At 40.1% G+C, this 23041-nt stretch overlaps 1 protein-coding gene across 7 annotated transcripts in view; it reads right to left on the reverse strand.

Moving 5' to 3' along the window:
* Window positions 1-23041, reverse strand: part of atp2b2 (ATPase plasma membrane Ca2+ transporting 2) — a 132869-nt gene that overhangs the window by 27462 nt on the left and 82366 nt on the right. For all 7 annotated transcript variants that reach the window (XM_050038711.1, XM_050038710.1, XM_050038709.1 and 4 more), the window contains 5 exons: window positions 21540-21632; window positions 18242-18283; window positions 15167-15331; window positions 11652-11866; window positions 11063-11305 (listed from right to left, as the gene is read on the reverse strand). In XM_050038711.1, the coding sequence (XP_049894668.1) occupies window positions 11063-11305; window positions 11652-11866; window positions 15167-15331; window positions 18242-18283; window positions 21540-21632 (758 nt within the window). The remainder of the gene's footprint in view (window positions 1-11062; window positions 11306-11651; window positions 11867-15166; window positions 15332-18241; window positions 18284-21539; window positions 21633-23041) is intronic.

Genomic DNA, 23041 nt, shown 5'->3' on the forward strand with positions numbered 1-23041 from the left:
AGTGTCCTTTCTTAGGCCGTTTGGATGAGCTGTTCTTGAAAAAGCTGCAAGCAGCAACACCAAGGATTAAGAAACTGGCCTGTTCTGAGCAGGTATGTTTGAAATGGGCTCTGCATGGGTTAAATTCAAAGGTCCAGTCTGTGGGATTTAGGGAGATATATTGGCAAAAATGGAATATAATATTTCTAACTATGTTTTCTTGTGTATAATCACCTGAGATTAAGAATTGTTGTGTTTTGTTACATTAGAAGAAGCAGTTTATATCTACATACAAAGAGGGTTCTCTTCCACGGAGTCCACCATGTTGTTTCTACAGTAGGCCAGAACAAACAAACCAAAAGCTGGCTCTAGATAGGGCCATTTGCATTTTCATGTCTTTATTTCGGCCACTGTAGTTCTCCTACATGCTTGTCACATGAGAAAAGTTTCAGTTGGTTGAAATCTGCAACCTCACATCTAGATTTCACTAAACCCTACCCAGTAGACCTTCAACGAAAAGCATCAAATCCTCACATTCGGGGTACTGGAACCAGAAGCCATTGTCACTTTTGCTTGAGACTGAAACAACTAAGCAACTATCTAACTAGTTGTTATAATTAATTTGCAGTTGTTTGACTGAATGTTTAAACAACTAATTGTTACAGCTCTCAAGGAAACAGGGGAAATCTGGGCCACATGATTAAACTCTGTTGTAAAACTAAACAATAGCAAGAAAGTGTTGTTGTACGTTGTTATTAGTGTTGCACGGTATACCGGTACTAAAATAGTACCGCGGTACTAGAGTATTCCAAACAGTACTATACTGCATTTGGAAAATACCGGTACTTTTTAAATTGATTCAATTCATTAATTTATTTAATTCATTTATGCACACAAACGCCTTTCTTGTTCCTATTGGAGCACAGATTGCGCAAGTGGTGTGTAGGACAACACCTGTATCAACATTCGCAGCTGGCACACGTGAAAAAAGGCAAGAGAAAGTCTGCCTCGCAAAGGGAGACATCACGAGACAACACAAACTTGGTGAAACATTTGAGCAACCAAACCATGACGTCCATACCGAGCTACTTACTGAACCATGATTTTTTTTGGTACCGTTACACCCTTACTATTTATTGTTCTAAAGGTTTGTATCCAAAAGGACTTTTCCTTAGGAAAAGTACCGAAAAGTATCGAAATTCATATTGGTATCGGTACCGAAACAAAGATTTTGGTATCGTGACAACACTAGTTGTTATTAATCCATATTGTTGTACACTGTCATGTTTGTGTTTGTGGGCCAGCACAGTGGTGAAGTGGCACTGTTACCTCATAGCAAGAGGGCTCCAGGGTTGAACCTGTTGTCCAACTTTGGCCCTTCTGTGTGGAGTTTGCCCCATTTTAGCATTGAGGTTTTCTCCAGGTTTTTCAACTCTAAACTGCCTGTACTGTACATGTGAATGTATGCGTGCATGCTTGTCAGTGATGGTCCTGTGACCTGCCCAGGTGTACATCACCTCTCAACCATTGTCTCCCCCTGATGATGGATAAGTGGTGACAGACAATGGATGGATGAATGTCATGTTTGTTCATTTGGATGGCACTGAGCTGAAACCTAGTCTCCGTGGGATCTTGCTATATAGTACCAACAGTACGTTTGACACCTACACTCACAGCTAAGTAACAGCATGTCAGGTACACTCTCTTTCTCTAACACACACACACACACACCCCCCCCATGCATACACACACACACACACACAACACAGCATGTCAAAAGCACACTGAACATAATGCGTCTGACTTGCTGCTAAGCAGACACCTTCAGTCTGTGCTATTTGCCCCAAAATAGATTGACTGCAGGCTCACTGTTCTGTTTCTCAAAAAGCCTCCAACCAAGACTGGATTTAAAAGGAAAGCTTGACATTCCTGACGTTTTGAATTCTACTTTCTTGTTGTTGTTTTCTTCACTCAGCACTTGCCAAAATGTGTTGAGAAGGATTCTGTATCGGCAGTGCAGTTAATCACATTAATGGCTCACACACTTTCCATCTAATGGCCGCTTCTTGTCCACCTGCTAACGAGGTTTTGATAGAGGATGCTATTAATGCATTAATGCGCCTGACAAAGGCTAAAATATACTTCCTTGCAGTGAATGAGAAAAAATATTACTGAACTTCAATCTATTTACTTGATACTGATAAATAAAACAATTGAACCGAAGGTCTAATGACAGACGGGGGTTGTACTGTGTGCTGTAGAAGTTGTAAAGCCCTTTGAGACAAATTTGTAACTAGCTGATATAGGGCTATAAAATTTAAATCTAAAAATGATTTGAATTGGTTGAGATCAACAGGGCCAAGGTTTTAGCTTTCTGTGTGTTTTGCACTTAAGGTTTAGGTAAAACCTACGTCAAGTGAAGCAAATACGATGGGAGGATTCTTCTTTGAAAGCGTAATTCATCTGTCAAGGGAGTGATATATCTGCTTTCAATGCCTGCCTAAGCAGCTCAATATCATGAAACCACAATTTCTTAAGAAACAATGAATATTGATTCATTCAGGCTCAGACGTAGGTTTCATGTCCCTTTAGCTGCAGCTGCTGTGAGCCAGAGGTTCCAGCGGAGAGGGTTGGAGAGAAAAGTCATCTAAAATCTCATTAATCATTGAAACCCAATCAGAGTACTGGCCCATGTTCACCTAGTAATTGGACATATCTGGTTAGTGTTCAGCTGTGTGTCTCAGAGACGCAGACAAGAGTATAAATACTTTATACAGAGTTTGCGGTAAATAACAGAATTAATGCCTTTTCCTAACGACCAGTGATTACATCAGGAAGACACTGCCTGTCATTGGCTAATGAGGGGATGGAACAAATGGTCTCATCTGCGCTGTCTGTGAAGTGTTTGGGAGAATAGGCTCCCAGCAACAGAAAAACATCACACTAAACTAAACATACAAATGAACAGCCATATAGGATGTTACTTACAGTTTTAAATGATCATTTATAAATAAAACATTAGTAAAAAAGAGATGTTTGCTTTTTAAAACGTGTCAAAAGATGCCATGGTTTGTTTTCCTAGTTTTTATCAAAACAGTAATCTATATAAACAGATATCTGCAGAATCTGTAAGCAACAGGAGGAGATGTTGGTATGGGAAATGTTATAGTTTCCATATGTAGTGCATCTTGTATTTGGGCTGCTAAGGTGCTCCACAAGCTACAACTCCTCAGCCTGACTGAGAGCTATCTGCCAGCTGTTTAGTTGCAATTATAATTCTTAATTCTGAAAACAACAAACAAATAAAATCTCACACTGTGAGATTTTATTTGTTTGTTGCTGTGACGGTATTCAGTTTATGCAAAACATCAAAACCCACCATTTTAATTTGCACAATTTGTATTCGAAGTGGCATAACTCCTGACACTTTGCAGAGAAATACAGAGACTGATAGCTGCTGCTTCTCCTAAAGAAAGAACCCTAAACAAAGCAGGAGAAGACAAACAAAAGGCAGACAGCTACACCGAGATTCTCAGAGATTCCGCAGAGGTTTAGCTTGACGTGAGTTTCTACGCAGAAGGACAGTTGCTGGCATGGGATGGCCAGAGCTGGCATGAGCGGGCTACGGTTGGCACATCCTGGCCTGGACGTGGCTAAGGACCAGCTGCCCTCTCCCTGGTCCTTGGGTGCTCCCGCAGGCAAGGACATATGCCAGAGGGAGAGCTGGCAACTTTACTTCCTATTCCACCTGGGGCTCTCCTTAATCCATCCCTCCTGTTCCTTCCCTTTCTCTTTCATTTTCTTCCTCTTCTCTTCACACTCAACCCCACCCTTCCACTACTTTGTTTTTCTATTGCTATATCTGGTTTTACACTTTCCATCCTGTCTTTCCTTCTCCCATTCCCTTCTAACCCTATCCTCCTTCCTCACTCTGAATGACTTACTCCTCTTCCTCACTATCAGTTTCCCCAGTCTCTTACAGGGCAGCCAAACCCCCATGCCTTCTCCTTCCTTCTCGCTCCCTCTTTGCATGTAGGAGTGGATGATATTCTTGCTCTCCACACGACTGTACCAGCCAACTGGGCTGAGGCCTGGAGGCAAGCTGGAGGGCAGTAATACAGTCTTCCAGTCCATGATGAGGACACTTGTCACGCGAGTGTGGTTTCTCTTTCGTCTTCTTGTATAATTTCCCCATCTTCTTTCACCCTTTTTGCACTTATTTGCTTCCCTTTCCCCCCTCACTACATATTTTTACCCCCCTTCCATTTGCTTTAATTTATTTCCTCCTAATGTGGCGCTGTGTCCTTTATTTGCCCTTCTGCTGCAGAGATTTGATTTTTCAAAACCAATAAGACTAGACGCAAATCTCAAGTTTAAATTCCAACCAAATCTCATTTCAAAACATGTACTATGTGTTTTCAGTAAGACAGTGACAATACTGATGTAGTGCTCCTTGTTTATCATTGTTGTTTATCTATACATTGATACCAACACACAATTCAATTTATAACAATCGTTACCAAATACGTTAACTACATTATCACTACTAGTGCTACTATAAAATCTGTGCTTGTTTGATGGGCTATTTTTCTTAGCACCAATGAGTGAGAGCTTGATTGTAGACCAGCGATCTGGCCTGTCCATGGTGCGAATAACAAATGATTTAATCTTCCTGCATCTTACTTTAACATCTTTTCCTTTTCTTGGGTTTTGAATATTAACACATTCTGTCCTCACAGACATGCAAAGCTCTACATACTGAATATTGCTTCACTCTGGGCATTGCCTTTGATGTGTGATTGACAGGTTATTAGTAAGCTAATTTAAGTTGAGAGCTGAGGTTGTTACAGTAGATTCATAACCTAGCCTCACATCTTAGGTGTACTAATACCTTGTCAGCGTTGGGCATTACTTAGTTGCATGCATAGATTGTATGAAAGAAGTGGACGTAGCCACCATGACTGATGGCTGTTGCCATCTTGACCATATTTGGACAGGAGGGTGGAGCTGGGGGGAGCGAGGGGTGTATCTGACTGATTCACGTAGGTTAACATGGCAGCGACCAGATTGTCTATTTTACTCTAAATGGGACCATATATACAAAAACAGCACCATGCTGTATTGATGAAGCCCTGAAACTAGCGATTGAGACCATAAACCCATTGGGATATTGTTTACTGTGGTAATAAATAAACTGACAATGTGGGTCATTTTTTTAAGAGACTTTTTCTAACCAGTGGAGACACCCCCTGCTGGCCTTTAAAAAGAATGCAGGTTTAAAGTTCTTCCTCACTGGCTTTCCTTTTATTTCCTAGAGGCTACACCCACTTTGGTAACACGTTAGATTAAAGGTGGTGAGGATGCTCTGCCTTAAGTTGCCGGTCAGGTGGTTCAAAGCTCATCACTCTCCAACATACAGTTCTTGGCTGTGGGATTATAGTTACTTTCAAAGCAGTACACCATAGTTCACATGTTTCCAACCTCAGCCACATGACATTTATTAATGTGGGAGTTTTGACGATGTTTGCATTATCTACAGCAGATGGTCTTCTTTATGTTATTTACATCTAATAGAGACTCCCACACCATCCCAACATGGAGGCTGGCATGAGAAAAATCTACTGAGATTTTGTGTTACTGAAAAACTTTTGCATGGTACATCACATTTGTACCCAGGATATGAAAACATACAATTTTAGTTTGGGTTGCCTGTGGCTTAAATTCTGCCTTCATAAACAAATATTATTTTGATTTATTTTTTGAAAGTCAATACTTAAATTTACCTCAGGGTTTATCGGCGGTCTGGTCACCATTTTGTAGATTTAACCAGTTACTGTGAAACAAACTATGGATACCTCTTATTGACAACACAAAGATTAATTTACAATGACATATTAGTCTATATATTACTATACTTTACATATCACAAGCTTTAGTACCACTGACGTCCCATTCCCTCAATTAATCTTTTATGTATTTATTAATAATTAAACCAGAAAATTAAACCAGAACAGAAGAATAGAAACAAAGCAACTGCGAGCAAGAAATCTATCATGCCATGTGAGGGAAATGCAGGGAGCCCATTAAGCTTTGTGCCACTGAAACATCAAAGCATTGTCATTCTAATGTGATGACGATTTCTCTTTCACTGCCATCTCAGCAACGCTGTCAAGTCTGTAAGCAAGTGCTGAACACAGAAGGGAGAGAACAAGGGAAGGGAAGGACATAATTCTGCTGAAGATGGCTCCGTCTTCGCGTTCTCCACTGATTCTCTTTCTCCTTCTCAGGGGCCAAAACTATTCCATGGGGACACTGGGTGCTTCAAGCTAGAGACATCCAAGACACTCTCATCTCTACACCATGTTGTGCAAACAAGCACGCAAAGTCCAGATGACAAAAGCACTGTGAGCCAAAGCCAATTATACCAGGACCTCACTACTCACCACTGAACAAAAATGAGGCAGTTCATTTTAATTACAAACAATAAATTGCTCATTGTGGAACAACAAATGGATTTTCACCCTATTTAACATGAACTGAATCTTGTTTTTCTATAACAGTACCAACATTTCAACTTGGGATACATTCTGTCAGGTCTATTATTCCCTCTTTCCCCGAGCACCTATCCTTCACAAGTGAAGCCATCTGTGTGTGTTTAGGTGTGTGTATGTGTTTATTATCTACCTCTCAAGTCCCTGACCGGAATAATGACCTGAGCAGGTGGTTGAAGCAACACGAGACTGAGCTCCCAGGACACTAACAGAGCCATGCTAAACACATGCAACTGTGCTGCAAGAACATACACCTGTGATCTGGAAACCACCTACAGTGGGAGTATGCCTTATATGACAGATGTGTGTGCATCTGAACTTTTCTGGTTTTATACAAACAGTTTTCTTATAGACATATACGAAAAGAAAAAGAGAAGACTAGATTTTAGAGGGCAACTGTTTGTCATGACGCTCACACCACTGGCAATGACGCATGTTTCTTTGAAATAACATCAGCATACTGACGTCACTGAATGCCGCTCACAAATTGCTCTGTAGCATGCTCGACTTGTCTGCAAGACACATTCAAGGCAAACTGGTGTGCTTATTTGTATGCACGTGTGCACACATCCTTTTCAGAATATATGAATGAGGGTACGTGTGCACATGGATACTGCATCTACGAGCATGTGCATGTACAGTATGAGCTTGCGTATACTGTATTCATTGTGTAAATGTGTGTGAATTTCTCCCTCGGGGATGAGGCTTCTACACTTTAGAGTCGGTATGTGCTGACAGAAGAAGCAGAGCCATACCACTGGCTGTATTATGAAGACAGAGAGGGAGTATAGGGGGACTGATACGGGTATCAAAGCCTGCCTCTTTGCCTTTGTGCCTTTGTGCCTTTGTGTGGTGGCCTTCAAAGACTTCCATAGCCATCCTGGCATCCCACAGGATTGGCCTCTTATATAAGAACACACCAGCCAGCATACTGCAGGGCTGGAGTGGTGCTGAGGGAGTGGGGGCGGCTGAGGGAAGGGAGAGGGGGATGTACTAAATATTCCTCAGAAATTTCCCTTTTGCATCCTGCTTTCTGAGCTCACTTCATTCCTTAAATTACGTCCTCCTACAACTTGCTTTCCCCGTTGTTCCTCCCCGTCATTCTACTAAGAGCTCTCAGTGAATAAATACATTCATACCGACATGTACTGTACTCTCTACTATGTATGGGCTAGATTTTGTGTTCCATACTATATTTATTCATATGTTCTGTGGCTATATGTATGTATGCATGGATGAACAGATATGGCTGTACAGTATGTAAATAAATACAGTGTCGTCAGTAGGATAGCTGAGTGGTTAGCAAAGCTACAGTGCTGACGGTAATTACTGCTGATGCAAGGTAACAAACAGTACAAGTACGTAAGCTGATATCATTAGAAGTTTACCCTAAGTTTAACTTTGGTGCATGAGGTAACCTCTTTTATGAATGAAGAGATTATAAAACAGACTGAATGAGCCATTTAATCCACCAAGTCTAAGCTGCACTCTGCTGGTGCATAATTCCGTTGAGCTAAGCAGCTATGGAGGTACAATGGTCTGATGTAATGCTGCAACGCATTCCTTCAGGTTTTTCAAAAGGGATAACATCTTCTTAATGTAGCACGTCCTCCTAAAGAAATGCTGTGGGAAAATGGAAACTGAGGCAACCTCACAACATCAACAAAACTAAATCACTATTTGAATCATGTGGCTTTTGATGACATTCACAGATTGCCGATAATGGAAAAGATTTTTTTAATAAGGTCTTTACAGTACTGTGCTCCTTTTTCCCTTTTGTTTTGTCCACCACCCCCACCAGTCGGTACAGTATCCAAGCCCTGTTTCTTGCTTGTTTTATACATAGTTTGTCTTTGCCATGTAACAACCAAGCAATATAATTTCAGACGTGTGGGGAGATATCTTTCTTTCACAGTTTGTTATTTTATTCAGAGTTGTATTCACAGTGTTGACAAATAATGCTACATTTTGGTAAATTTACATTTAAAACATTTCTAAATCCAGGAGGACTGTACTGAGTAACTTAAGTTATAATGCAGATATTGAAAGAGCACTGGTCTCAAGAACATTTAGTCTCGCTCTTGACTTGGACTTAACCCCCAGTCTGGACTCAGTCTGACTTCATCTAGAGACAGCTCTATTTGATTTGTGTCTAAGTAGACTCAAGTGGTCTTGACTAAAACCCAGGCTGTAGGTCTGGGTCAAATACAAAGTTATTATTTAGTATTTGGCAAGTGGAGGAAGGATATCACAGCTATTCATAGCAGCAGCAATGAAAATGTGCGACAGTTGCAACAGGTTCGCCACTGTCGTGATGTTGTGACATCATGTCTGTCCTGCACAACGTGATCAGTCGATGCCTTAATTTGGTGGTGCAAACGCTCAAGAAATCAAGCATGTTCAAAAAAGATTAGGTATTTTTTTGTCGCATAATATTTGTGTTTTTGAATAAATGGATACACAAATCTGTGTATTTGTGTGTGAAATTACTCATCACAAAAACAACAATACAGAGAAGTATATATTAATATATAGACGTGCCAATCAATCGCACAAAAAAGGCCCTAGTATGTAAAGGCCTTAACATACACTTAGTAAATCAAAGGACTCCATTTTTTATACTGACTGCAGACACGGAAAACGCAAGGTCGGGCGATGGGCGCTACTTTTGTGCCTTTTTTGAGCCAGTTTTCAAGAATGCAGTGGCTGGTTGCGTCTGAGGTTGCCAAGCAACCAAGCAACCTTAACAGGCACTGTATCATCGCCTATTTACCTGAAATCCAGAGTGCAGAGCTGATCTTCTTCAAGCCGATGTTTATAAGTGTGTGAGCATACTGACCGTGGGACAGATGTAAAGCTCTGGCAGTCCTGCACCAAAATGATCAGACTGATATTTACTGAAGAAGGGAAAGATATCTGCCGGCTGTGATTGGTTTGTCTGTGTCACATGACATGCAGTGCGCACTGCTGCGTTCCAAAAGTCGTACTCTGTTTATCTCAGTGTGCAGGTTTCGTGCCCTAACAATAGGCACTCAGGAACATATGCATGCCACGACTGCGACGCTCTGGCGTTTGAGCATGCCTGCCACGCATCTACATTGAAAACAATGAATTTAAGGGTGCAAAAGACGAGGCATCTGTACAGGCCGTTTGACAAAAAACCTTTATTTAAACAGCCACAATCCCCAGCGTGGCAGGCTTGTAATAAAGGTCCTGCTTTTTTAACTCGTGGAAAAGTAAGGATAAATGGGAATAAATACACTATGTACATTGTTGAGGAATTTAATTAAATTTGTTGCTGATTTATACATTTAGATAGGCGCTCTGTGAGATTAAAAAGATAAAAAAAGAAACACTATGCTGGCATCAAGCCTGCAGTAACTGCATTGCTTAAGTATATCTACTGGGCCTCAAAGAAACAGTGTTAAAACTAGAGTGGACACAAATATGTAGCTCTCCATCTTAGAAACCCAATGACCAACACTCTGTTTTCACCGAGACTGTGATTGTGCCTTGAGGGGTAGGAAGTGAAATCTGTGGGATCCTTCTATCGCAGATGTCCCGCCTGCTCAGCTCATTCCTCATGCAAGTTCCATAAGGGCATTTGTCAGTTGGTCAGCCATCAATGAATAGACTCTACAGGGGGTTTACAAGGATAGTGACACACAGACAGGCACAAATGGTGTGTATGTGTGTGTGTGTGTGTGTGTGTGTGTGTGTGTGTGTGCAGGTGAGTATACATGGTCATGCCAGGAAAATTATTACTGAGGCATGTAGCTCTAACAGTCTCAAGACATCCTGATCTTGGCAGTCTTTGCTTTTAAGATATTTACGCCAAATGCTTTACTATGGAAATAATGTTTCTGATCTGTGGCCTGAGGGAATATTAATGCAAACAGGTTTCAGATACTGTGATTAAAACATGACAGTCTGAGCGTGTGTGAGTCTGTGCGTCTATACATTTATATATCTATCTATGTATGTGTTTCTTATTGCATACAGGTCTAATTGGCTTAGAGAAGATCTCTCCTCACTGCATTCACTGTAAACAAGAGAAGATCTCCAGCACTTAGACAGATTGGATTCAATTACAGTCTGCTATGCTCTGAATATCAGATAAGACAAAATTACACAACCGTTCTCAAGGTGACAAGTTGAGTGAATGCCTGATGAATCTAAAGCAGCAGCCAAGGACACAGACTGCCTGCTTCGCCAAGAAGAAAGCACTGTAGAACCGTCTCACTGTTTCAGGGACGCTGTCATCATATGGTTTCACTGCTCACACAGAGGGAGCTGAAATCTATGCAGCTAACTCAACATCTTTAAGTCTTAACTAAACAGGCTTTTGAATGATATAATTAAAACATTTTAATAAGACTTCATAAATAGTACCAGTGTAAAAATGGAACGGGTATTTATTTAAAATTCCATTTTAAAAGATGTTTAGGTGTGTGTCGACATTCATGCTCAAGGTCTCTTTGGTAACTTCTACAATGGCTACCATTTAGAGGCTAGAATTAGAGGTAGCTTACCAGTATCTTGGTGGTGTAGGCGCTGTTGATGGAAATGGCATTGACCAATAACTCCAGTGATTTGGGTGGCAGAGCTCCAGGGTCTGGGATTTCTTTGTAGTGCACATCTCCAACGTAACACTGCACAGCTGTCATGCGGTTGGTGGTTAGCGTGCCTGTCTTGTCAGAGCAGATGGCTGTAGCATTGCCCATTGTTTCACATGCATCCAGGTGACGCACCAGGTTGTTGTCTTTCATCATTTTCTGTTGGTAGGAAACAACACAAAATATCATGACATGTTGCAATGTATATCTGCTGCTTAAACCTCGCGCTAAAATGATCATTTATTTCACAGCAGCAGTCAAAGAGACAAACGTGCTATTCGGCCTTCATCAGAATTTCTTTCTCACAAAACTGCACAAAAAAATTAATCCATTTGGGAAAAATGGGGCGCAAAAGTGGCTCTGCTTTGCATATAAAGGTTAGAATATTGACTTACAATGCGTAGATGAACACACAGTGTTTAATGTGCAAATGCGCAGCCCTTACAGCAGACACACAGCTGTGCTTTAATATATGCACTGTATGTCTTTCAGTGTTCTTCCTTACCTTGACAGAGTAGGCCAGGGAAATGGTGACAGCCAGCGGCAGCCCCTCCGGCACGGCCACCACCAACACAGTCACACCGATGATGAAGAACTTGACAAAGTACTGGACGTAGATGGGAGTGCACTCTGGCATCCAAGGATGCTTCTGCATCACAAAGTTGTCAATGGCAAAGTACAGGACCAGGATGATGACTGTGACGGCTGACATGAGCAGACCTGGAAAAAAAAAAAGATACAAAAGGTCAGTGGCAAAACAAGAGACTGTCAAAAGAGTCTGAGTGAACATATTATGTGATTCATGCATGGACATTCGTCAGAAAGAAGATTCCCGAGGGCCTGATCAGACAAAGCATGTTTTACAGGTTGAAAAACGTGAGGCGCACCACACAGCCTTTTTGTTAGAGCCAGCCCTGATCAGACAGAGCACTTTTTGCAGCTCTTTTTATTATTGTTGCAAGGCAACCATCGAATCACCTTTCCTTAGCTTAAAAATGATTCTGCTACAACATAAATGCACAGGACTGCACCTTACATTCTGCATTAAAATGAACAGACGGGGGCACTTGCTTTGCTGTTATTGAGAATGAGAGGCTGTTCCCAAATAGTGTGTTGGGTACAGGGAAATTGAGATCCGTGTGAATACATGACACCCTCAACAGAGAGGAAATCACAGGGAGTACAACCAGCTGATCCAGGAGTTTCACCTCGATGATGGTCGGCGCAAGGCTTTTTTTAGGATAAGTCACGGACAGTTTGACAATCTGCTGTCAATCATCAGGCCTAATTACAGTTGGAAAACATTAGAAAATAGTTGAGGCTATAGTTTGTTCAGACATGTTTTGCAGCTTGCTTTGAGCGATATTAAAAGTGACCTATCATTAGCTTAACATAAACCATGAACTGTATGCTAACACTTGTTGTCATTGCCACCATAGAAGGCACGCTCTCAATTTATCTGATGGACAAATGGGAAAACATGCCAATGCGTTGAAAATGTTTTTCTGCTCTGAGCTGATATTTTTTCAACTCAAGGCGAGGTGCTCAGCAATGCAAAGGCAGCGAGAAAAATGCTTCACTCTTACTGAAAAAAGTGACTTAAAGTCTCCCCAGGCTGCTTAAGTGTGCTCTGTCTGCTCGGGGCCTAATTCCTCCTGTAACATACATATGTTATGGTATGGACGGAAAAACAGAGAGAATAAATAAATAAATCATCAGTGCAAAACATGGGGAGGACCTTTAAAAGGTCCCAGATGGTCCGAAAGGGATTAAAAATAAGAGCTTTGTTCCTGTGAGGCAACAGTGCTAACCACTGAGACTCCATGCTGCCTTAATTGATCATCACATGCTGACTCTTCTAGCATGATTGTAAATAACGTGTGTTATGGTTGCATATATCATGTTGTACATGTATGTGTGCCAGAGTCGGGGTTTTGTGCATGATGGCTCACTTGGATAGCATGCCTACACTGAATAAAGACAATATTTAATACATTATTAGTTACACTTTGGTGCAATAAAATGTCAATGTCAAGAAGTTTGTCAAGTCAAAATGTATTGCAGGATAGAGCTTTGATTCTCTTCCTGAGCCCGATTAGGCCTGACCTGACCTGCCGAGTTCAGGCTGGGCTAGAATTTGTCAAATTCCCCCGGGTTTAAATCAGGCTGGTTTCGCTCCCTGTGTGCGTTTGTGTGTTATCTTTAATGCATGTCTTATAGTGTGATGTCATGATTATATAGACTGCGTTGCCAACTCCCCCCTCTCATTAATGAGCAGTGATGTTAAACACTCCCTATATAATAAATATGGCATATAAAGTTTTTCTGGCCGTGCTAAACATTTGGTAGGAGAAGGTGCATGCTGGGGATTGTGTCACCAACGTTTGTTGCCGCACTGGAAAGACTTGAGTTGACTTTAGCTTGTAATAAATGTTTTTACTTTTCTATATTTTTCTACAGCTTAGGCCCACAACTGCTACCATGGTTCAGGCTTGGCTGGGCTTCGACAGACACTATGCAGGTTCATGTAGGGCCAGACTCGACAGTCATGTCTTTGGGCCTGACCACAGCTCTGTTGCAGGATTGCTGTATTAACCTGGATTAGTTTTAGCTTGGTGGACCTAATAAGCTTGCACATTGGTGTGTACTCCCTCCCCGAGGGGACAAGATCGGATAGACCCTAACCAAAACGCCACTTATCACTCTTTCTTCATTCCTCCATCTTTCCTGGTGACAATATGCCAGCTTGGGTTGGAAAAAAATCACATGCTGAGGACTGGTTTTAATTTGTCACAGATAAAAATAAGTGAATACCAACAGATGCTAGGCAGTCAATTGCTATCATCAAAGTTGGCAGGTAGATGTGTGTCGCACCTTTCCTGACTCTGTTTGTGCATCCATACACAGCAGACCATATGGCACTTTCTACTTTAATAGAGGCTGATGCAGTAAGATGCACAGTGTAAACATGAAGTAAAGCCAAGTAACTATACAAGTGTCACGTTTCAAGTATGTCTGGGGTTTTTATTCCTTATCTGAAAGCTAATGAGACACATCTGGTGTCAGGTAGATATAGACCAGGTGTGGATTATTATTGAGTGTATAGAGAGCAGAGAAGCTAAAAAACAGCATGCTAGAGGGTCACAGGCCCTGAAGTGTATTAAATCCAAACTTTTCTGCCAGACCCGCAGGAAGGGCATATGATCTTAAAGTGCTGCCTGTATGCTAATCCATCCACAGTGTTTCATTGTTTTGACACCACGTCCTCATTCAATCACTCACAGCAACAGTCTGATGTAACAGCACACTGTAAAAACGATGACTTCTGTAAGGGATTCTCTAAAAATTAATACATTTTTACAGAGGGAAAAAACAGCCCCTCAAAGAAAGCCTTGGCAGTCAGTTTTTAATTTCTTAAACATCTATTCAGGGATATTTTGAGGAATCCCAATCCCAGACTGGTCCAGAAGCCCCTGCGTTCTTGCAGTATTTTAGGTATGTAATATTCAAGGCTATCAGTTGTTCAGCAGTAATCCTACTATGTTGCTGCTGCGAGGACACCCACAGTGTGGGCATAAATGGCATGTGGGCATCTGTTACTAAAAATGCTTGCTGCTACAGACCCACTGCAAGTCTTTTAGACATAAAATCCTTGGTGCCATAAATTGCTTTAAATGGTATTACAAGCATTTCATTATGGTATGGATTGTAAAATTGCAAAAGTGAGCAAGCACAATGACGAACATAATGCAGTCTCAGCTGTTCCCAATATAATGATTCAGCAAGTCCCCAGAGGGAAAGGTCATTTAGAAAAATAAAGTGAACAGGCTCCTCTTCAGTTGTATAATTCAGACACTGTGGCATTCTCTTCAACAGCTTTGATTGCTTTAAGCCACGAAGAAGAATCTTATCAGTGCAACATCTTGCTGTGACGGACAGGATGATGGTTCAGTGCCTTGTTGTCGCTGATTTTAACTGCCTGACTGAGTGATGGACTTGCCCGTGTGCAGTTTGCTGTACCTGCTTTGCCAATCTGCACAGCCAGTTTGGTCAGCTTCCCTTGGAGCACAGACTTCTCTTTCTTGGAAACGGACACCTTCTTTTTCTCTTTCTCATCGGACTCTCCACCTTCAGCACTCTTTAGAGGCTGCATCTCCATGGCAGCTGCTCCATCCTGCTTCTTCACTGTAAACACCACAAAAAACACAGACAGCAGCAGCAGCGTTAGAAATGTAGATTAGACCGCAGGAGCAAAGAGGAACAGGGAGCCAGGCTTCAACAGCCAGGTGTCACACTAGCTCCAAGACAAACAATATAAATTTAAAACCAAGACGAGATCATATGACGTCCCATGACAGGATGGGAACTAATTGGCATGTATAAAGCTTTCACATACCATAATAAGGATTGTTTATGTTTGTCCCTGCATTGTCTTCAAAGTTAAATCAAAGACACTGTGAACTTTGTTTCAGTGTGGAATATGACAACTAAAAAAATCATGATACCTTCTGTGCTTCATTTGCTGTCATAGGGGAAATATATGTTGTCGTCATTCATCCTATTTTTTATCATCACAAACACATATTTACACATGAGTCATGAATAATTCAGTGGTCCTACATCCAAGGTCCAAATCATGTTACAGATTATTTAAAGGCTGGCTGAGCATTTGCAGACAGTGAGGAAAATGAAACCTTATATGAAGCGTAGCACGTTTCATACAAAGGAGAACTCACTGTGCTTCAACATTAGAAATCAACAAAACACAAAGAACCAGAAAAGAAACAAAAAAAACGTCATAAAGAGATAAAGTGAAAAAGCATATTCTAAAACAATAAAGATCCAAATTTTAATATTCAAAACAAAAATATCAAAATTTAATTCAATTAAAGTACATTACATATCGGTTTTCAGTCCAAATTAGAGTCTCAAGCCATCAGTTTTTTAAGCTGTGTTGTTTTTACTCTGGAAACACTTTGCAGACAAGTTTCAAAAGATTTTCAAGGATTAGAGACTTAAAATTCTAAAAGCAAGACAAAAATATATTTAACCTTAATCCACTGACTGATGTACAGTGTAGACCATGATGTATAGCTGTATAAATAGCAGCCATGATTTAAAATCAATTTAAATCATACTGGAAGACAGTGCAGAGATCTAAGGTGAATAAAGCTTCCTTGGTGGCAACATGATCATGTTACCTGAAAGCAAATAAATAAAGCCCACACTGTTCAATTATTGCAAGAAACTACAAATCCCCAACTAGTAGAAGCTTGTATATGAGTGTGATCATACATTTCACTGAAGCAAAACATCTCAGAAAGAAGGCTGACACACGCAAAACACGATCGCTGTATGCTGCAGACTGTAACTGTACATGCTTTTGAAATTACTGCCCTTTTCTTTCACAAAATTCAAACAGTTGTTAAATATCATATGCTAAAATACACAGTGATCAATGTATGTTCCATATACGAAATTTATTTTCACACTTTGAAATAAATCAATATTCTATCTACTTTTTACTGTATGATCTATTTTACAGTGCAGAAAAAACAAGATTCCCTATTTTCAGTAAAGAAAACAATGTCCAGGCTGTACAACCAATCCTCATTTACCTCACTCTGTCTCCATCTCTCTTCCCCTCACACACACATACAGTACAGTGCTTCTCCGTTAATGTAGCCCATTACAAGACTCATTTCAGCCCAGTTTTCCAATCACAATGAAGCATGTGTTTGATGCTCATGAAAAACCTTTTAATGTTGAACATTTGTCATATGTCTCTCTGGTTGTGCATTTTGTTTTCCACCCACATGACACAAGACAGACAGTGTCTGTATCTAACTGTACGCCACAGAAAAACAAGATTAAAGACTTGATGTTAAAACAAGCCCAGGACAAAGGTTCATCTTCTGAAAGCTGCACATTCTTCTGTATTATAGCAACACTGGTATAGACTATAATCATCTTACCAAGGTGTAATTAAGAGTCTTCATTGACCCTTTCACACTGTTGCTTTGGGGACACTTGCTCAGCCTGTGTCTGTTATTCTCACGATGCTTTTGTTTTAAGAGAGGAAACATATTTTGACAAGACAAGAATGCTCAGACTTGGTAGAAAGACTTGTTGGTTAAATAAACCAAATAAGGAGTGGTGGGGAGTTTGAGATGACAAGTGACAAGAGCCTGGGAATAAAGCACGAGGCAATTAATTAATTAGTTGATTTAAAGAAAATGTGTCTTTAATTAAAGACATATGTATAAAAAAAAAAATAGTCGTTGACAACAGCTTCCGAAATGTAAATGTGCTTCGTCTGTATTATAGAGAAATTAGTCATTTCCAGGTTTGTCAAACACAATGACAGATTCGTAGGCACATTTTTGGGTACCTGGGATGAGCATTTTTGTTAATTTTTTTCACAGACTAAATTGACAGATTAACAATCATAAAGATAAGTATTACTACAGCCACACCCCTGAAGGTAACCATCCGTCCCTTTTAATCACAGATAACTTCTGTCATATTGTGTGGGGCAAATCTCACGAAACAGTGGTAAGAGGAATCCAGGGTATGGTATGCAACTTGAGGAGAGTACTAAGAGGACAGTTCGGGGTGTTTTTGGTGGAAAGGGGCAGCCTGAGTGAGGCAAACACAGTAGCTGAGGGACAAGTTTCTGTTCTCTTGTAGAGAACAAGACAAGTCAACAACACAACAAGAACAACAACAGAACAACAGACCAGGGACAACACATCAGTGACAGACAGAGTGAAGAGGAGAGATTTTCTACCCTAATATGACTGCAGGTAAAACCTGGGTCAAACACTGGCATCCTCTGGGATTTCCTGAGTCAGCGGTGGACTTTGTCAAAGTCCCTTTGAATCTAACTTGAGACAGTGAGGTTTCAAATGTGCAGAATATAATGAAGCCTGAAATAAACAAAGCATTGTAGGATTTTCCACCTGTGTTTCACCCAGAGCTTACGCCACACACCATAGAAGGAAATGATGAGAAGAGGAAGAGAGGGAAGAAAGAGGAGGAGGAGGAAGAGAGAAGGCAGGGGAGGAGAAAGAGTGAAAGATATGGTTTGGTTACCTTTAATCTGGTTGCTCTCCATATTGCCATCTTGCATTTTACCTATGATGGAGACATACAAGACAATAACAACAAAAATAACCAAGGCAGACAAGTCAACAAATTATCACCACAGAGACAGCACACACAGTGAGAACCAAAAACCACAAACAGGGAGACAGGAAAATGACTTTTAATACAACGTCTCTGTGACAGTCACATAGAAAGTGATGTAATGTAAGCAGAAGCTACAGCCACTGGCAAGAGGCAACACACAAATACTGCAGTGTGCAGATTTTCTGGAATTAAGTGGAGGGAAATTAGGTCTTAATAGATGTTATTCTATTGCATTAGGAAATAATCAGGTTATTAAAAATGCTTAACGGGCCTCTCTGAAACTTATGTATTTTCACATCATTGTAATTATGCTGAACATTTAAGAACTGCACACTTTCTGCTGTTTTTTAAAATATTATTCTGAATGACATACTCACACTATGAGCACAGGTAATTGCACACACATTATCAAAAATACGAGTCACATTGTCGGGGTATAAAATGAGATATCAAGACATACAGTAGATACAGCATCACACTGAACACTGACAGTGGGGGGGGGGGGGGGGGACACAGCAAAAACACACACACACACACACACACACACACACACAAACCACATACACGTAGAGTACACGCAAACGAGAGACAACATGCACAGGAGGAAAATTCGGAAAGCACATGCAAGATCACACACTAAGAGGGAAGCAGACTGGAGATGTGAACAATACACACACACACACACACACACACACACACACACACAGAAAGAGTGAGAGAGAGAGCCAGAAGGAAAAGCCTCCCACATGGGAAAGTTACATAAGAACAACTGGAGGAAAATCGAAATCTAAGTTCAGGGACTGTGAATTTATTGTGCTGTTGGATTCTGCTTACGCAAGGAGCGAACTTAGAGTGAACTTAATTTAAATCTGCGTTTCAATCACACAACATTGTTTTAAACTGCTGGTAGTCAAACAGAGCTGCTCAGAGTACACACAGTAGATTTCATCTTGAAAGCTGATAAAACATAAAACTTAAAGAACAGTATAATTTCAAACCAAATGTACACACGATGTTTACAAAATAAGACATAATAATTAAGAGTGCATATATTATATGCTGCAGCGTTGATCCCATTATCTACCCAGGCTATAATTACAGAGATATGCACTGTTTGTCTCAGTGGTAGGCAGGCTGGAAATTGCACAAAATCTGCCTCTCAGTGCTTTTGTACTCAAATGTCATAGAGAAAATTACTCAGGTAGAGCTGGAAGACCAGATTTCTCTCAGACTCCTCGGCATGTATGTGGAGAATAAATGGCTCGTTTCACCTCCACCTCCACATTAGCCAGTTCCCTGGAGTCACAATAAAGCTGAAGATGACAAATCGCTCTGTTCCTGCCCAGGACAGCACAAGGTCATCATTGTAGTGCAAATCATGCCCCTCTTGCTTTGAGTACAAACATTTTGTGGCTGCTCTCCAAGGAGACAAAGATAAGAGAGAACCCAGCGCAGTGCTGAATGAAGTTAATCTTTTGCATCTTGTCCAGCTAACACAGAAACGGAGGATTTGCACTAAGTGATCTCAGAGGACACCCAACTACAGGAGATGGCCCTACAGTAGGACTGTGCCACCATCCTTCAGCTAGTGTCTTGTCTGCTCAGAAATGTATGAATACAGTATTATACAACAATTTATTTACTAACTCACCAAGAAACACAATAGCCTGTCAGCACCATTCAAAAACATATTTTACATTTTGCACAGACTTAGAAGAGAAAATGAGAATGACTACACAGTAATTATGAAACTACCACGTGCAGCTGGTTAGCTTAGCATAAATACTGAAAACAGGGGAAACAGCTAATCTGGCTCCGTCCAACCCGAACAAAATTCGCCTACCAGCACCTCTGAAGCTCACAAATTAACACATTATAAAGTGTAAAATTGACTCTTTGTGAGGTTATGTGTCGGGCTATTTCACAGCTGGGAGCAGTGGAGTGGTATCAATTGTCTCATCTAACTATTAGCCAAAAAAAAAGGGTATTTCCCCAAATGTCAAACTATTACTTTAAAGACACTCATCTTCAAATGTTGCTGTCCTTCCTATCCTTCACAAAATCTTTGTTATGAATGATGAAAAGGCTTAAAAGATTTTCACTACATCTTAGCATCACAAAGACCTACTGTGTTTAAATTTTCAGATGGATCACACAAAAAATCCTAAGTCATTTACAAATTTTTCCAAGACAGCTATTTAGTACACTGTACGTTCAAGCTGTAGTTGGTAACTTCTACAGTATATAACAAATAATTCACTGACATATTTGCCGAAACTAACACTTCATCCAAAAAGAAGTATACGTGACATACTATTTGTGAAAATACATCATGTTTCTCTGCACTCTATAACTGCCTCTAATGGCCTTACTGCTCATGAACAAAAACAACCAATCAGAGCCGAGGAGTTTCTAATGTAGCTTTTTATCATGTAAACTACTGTGAACTGTGGTCAAATTGTTAAACTAAGCAGCACTGATCAAACGTGAATTACGATTCTGTTACTGCATTGCCTATTTCTTGTCTCAAATGTTTGAAGGAACATATTTCAGTGTACTGTTTAGCTGTAATATGAGACAGTTGGTCCAGCAGGTGGGCAGTGCTTTGCTTGACTGTTTTCAACATGGCAGGTGGCTCAAAACGCTCTCATTTTACAGCTAAACAGTACACTAAAATATAGTTCTGAAAACATCTGAGGCAAGACAGGTAACACAGTAACAGAATCTTGATTCATATTTGATCAGTGCTATTTAGTTTGACAGTTTGACAGCAGTTCACAAGCAGTGGATGGACTCCTCAGCTTTATTTTGTTGTTTTCGGTCCGCCATGTTAGATTCTAGCAAATGCCTATAGAGGCAATAGGACGACGACTTTCTGTCTCATGGAATACTTTGAGGACGTAGTGACAGTTTTAGCAAATATGAAAAAAAGTTACTTTAACAAAAGTTACCAACTGTAGCTTTAAAGCATTATGAGACAAAAGATAGCATAAAGAGAAGAAAAAGAAACACAAGACTAATTTCTACACCTACGAGAGGACGTGCATTGACAGCATGGATACAAAAGGGTCCAACACAACTGAAAGGAAAGGTAGAGCAGAGCGGTAGGTGAGCACCCATGATAGGAGGAAAATGGAGAAGGTAGGAGGAGTCAGAAGTCACGACAGAAGAAGGTCAGAAATCAGAGGTTTTGTCAACCTACCATTAATAAGGCTGGCACTGCCAGGGGCATTAATGCCTGCAGCCCCATCCGTGGCTATAGTTGCGATGGGGTGGATAGGGGGATGGGAGCAATCTAGCCAGTAACAATGACGGCCAAACACGAATGAACAAAAACACACACACACACACACACACACACACACACACGCGCGCCCACACACACAAACACACGCATGTGCACACACAAGACAATGAACAGAAATAACATGGTTATAGCACATTTAAGAGTTTCAGCATATGTAGACTTAATGTGAATACTAAAGTCTAGTGATCAGTGTGGCTTAAAAATTGTGTGTTTTTGTTCTTAATGTAATCATGTGTATACTATTTAAATTAATAAATGTTATGTCAATAAAACAAAGTGTAACATTAGACAGACGTGAAACATGAAATCTGAACAGAAGTGGAAAAACAATATCACAAAATGTGAAACCAGAGCTACAGAAAAGACAACCCTACTGTATTTGTTTTTATATACTAAATCTATAGTATATAATTTTGCATGTATAATAGATATAGTGATATAATAGCATAGCATTTAATGCCATTTTTGTTTTTGTTAATTTGTTGCAATGTGAAGTTCATTTAAACCATGTTATTCATGTAATACCTGTTAGCATCACAAAATCAAAATTTGGGCAGAAAATCTGAAACAAATAGCTAAAAGGTGTTGCATAGCCAATCTAAAATTAAACTCTCCTGCAAAGTAAACAAAACATAAAAGGGGCAACATATTAGCCAGGGAAATACACATGTGCCAACCAGTTTAGAGCTAATAAATTATACAAGTGTAAATAAGAAGGTGTCCAAATTTTTGCGTTAAACCCCGCCCCAATAGTGATAGTTCTTCAAAAGGTAATTATAACTTATAAGGATTTGTTCATGTCTTTTGAAAGCAGTCACATAAACTATGATTATTGGAAAAAAGAAATTCAGCTGAAGGTTGATAATTGCTTCCTTGTGTCCTTTTTGATTCAAGTTCATTGTTAGCAAAAACACAATGACTTATAGCAGCTACTTCTTCTACAGTTAATTTATTATCTCATTGAAAAGCAATTGCTTTCTTTATTTGACACAGCACCGTATTGATTTTAGTGCAAATCACTGATGCAATCAGTACAATCAGTTTAGCAGTGTTTTGTCAGCAAATCTATCTGAATCCGAAACAGTCAGCTGATGCAATCCTTTAAAAAAGTCTCTGCTGCCAAAGCTTATCCTAACTTTAAGAAGTTATCTTTACGTAGTCTATAACTTTAAATGAAGTTGTTTTAATTATATTAATTACGTCAACCAGACATGATGTATTACGAAGGGACAGTTTTAGCAGAAAAACAATGAAAATACCAATTTGATCAAATCTGCAACTTACAATCAAGGATCAAATATATATTAACATAAAGGGCTTTTTAGTGAATGACATTTTAAAGTGAATTTGGGTAGTTTAATGACTGCTTCCCTGAGCCCAGGTAATGTGTTACATTG

This window comes from Epinephelus moara, chromosome 24 (assembly GCF_006386435.1).
Source record: "Epinephelus moara isolate mb chromosome 24, YSFRI_EMoa_1.0, whole genome shotgun sequence".
In the NCBI taxonomy this organism is placed as follows: domain Eukaryota; kingdom Metazoa; phylum Chordata; class Actinopteri; order Perciformes; family Serranidae; genus Epinephelus; species Epinephelus moara.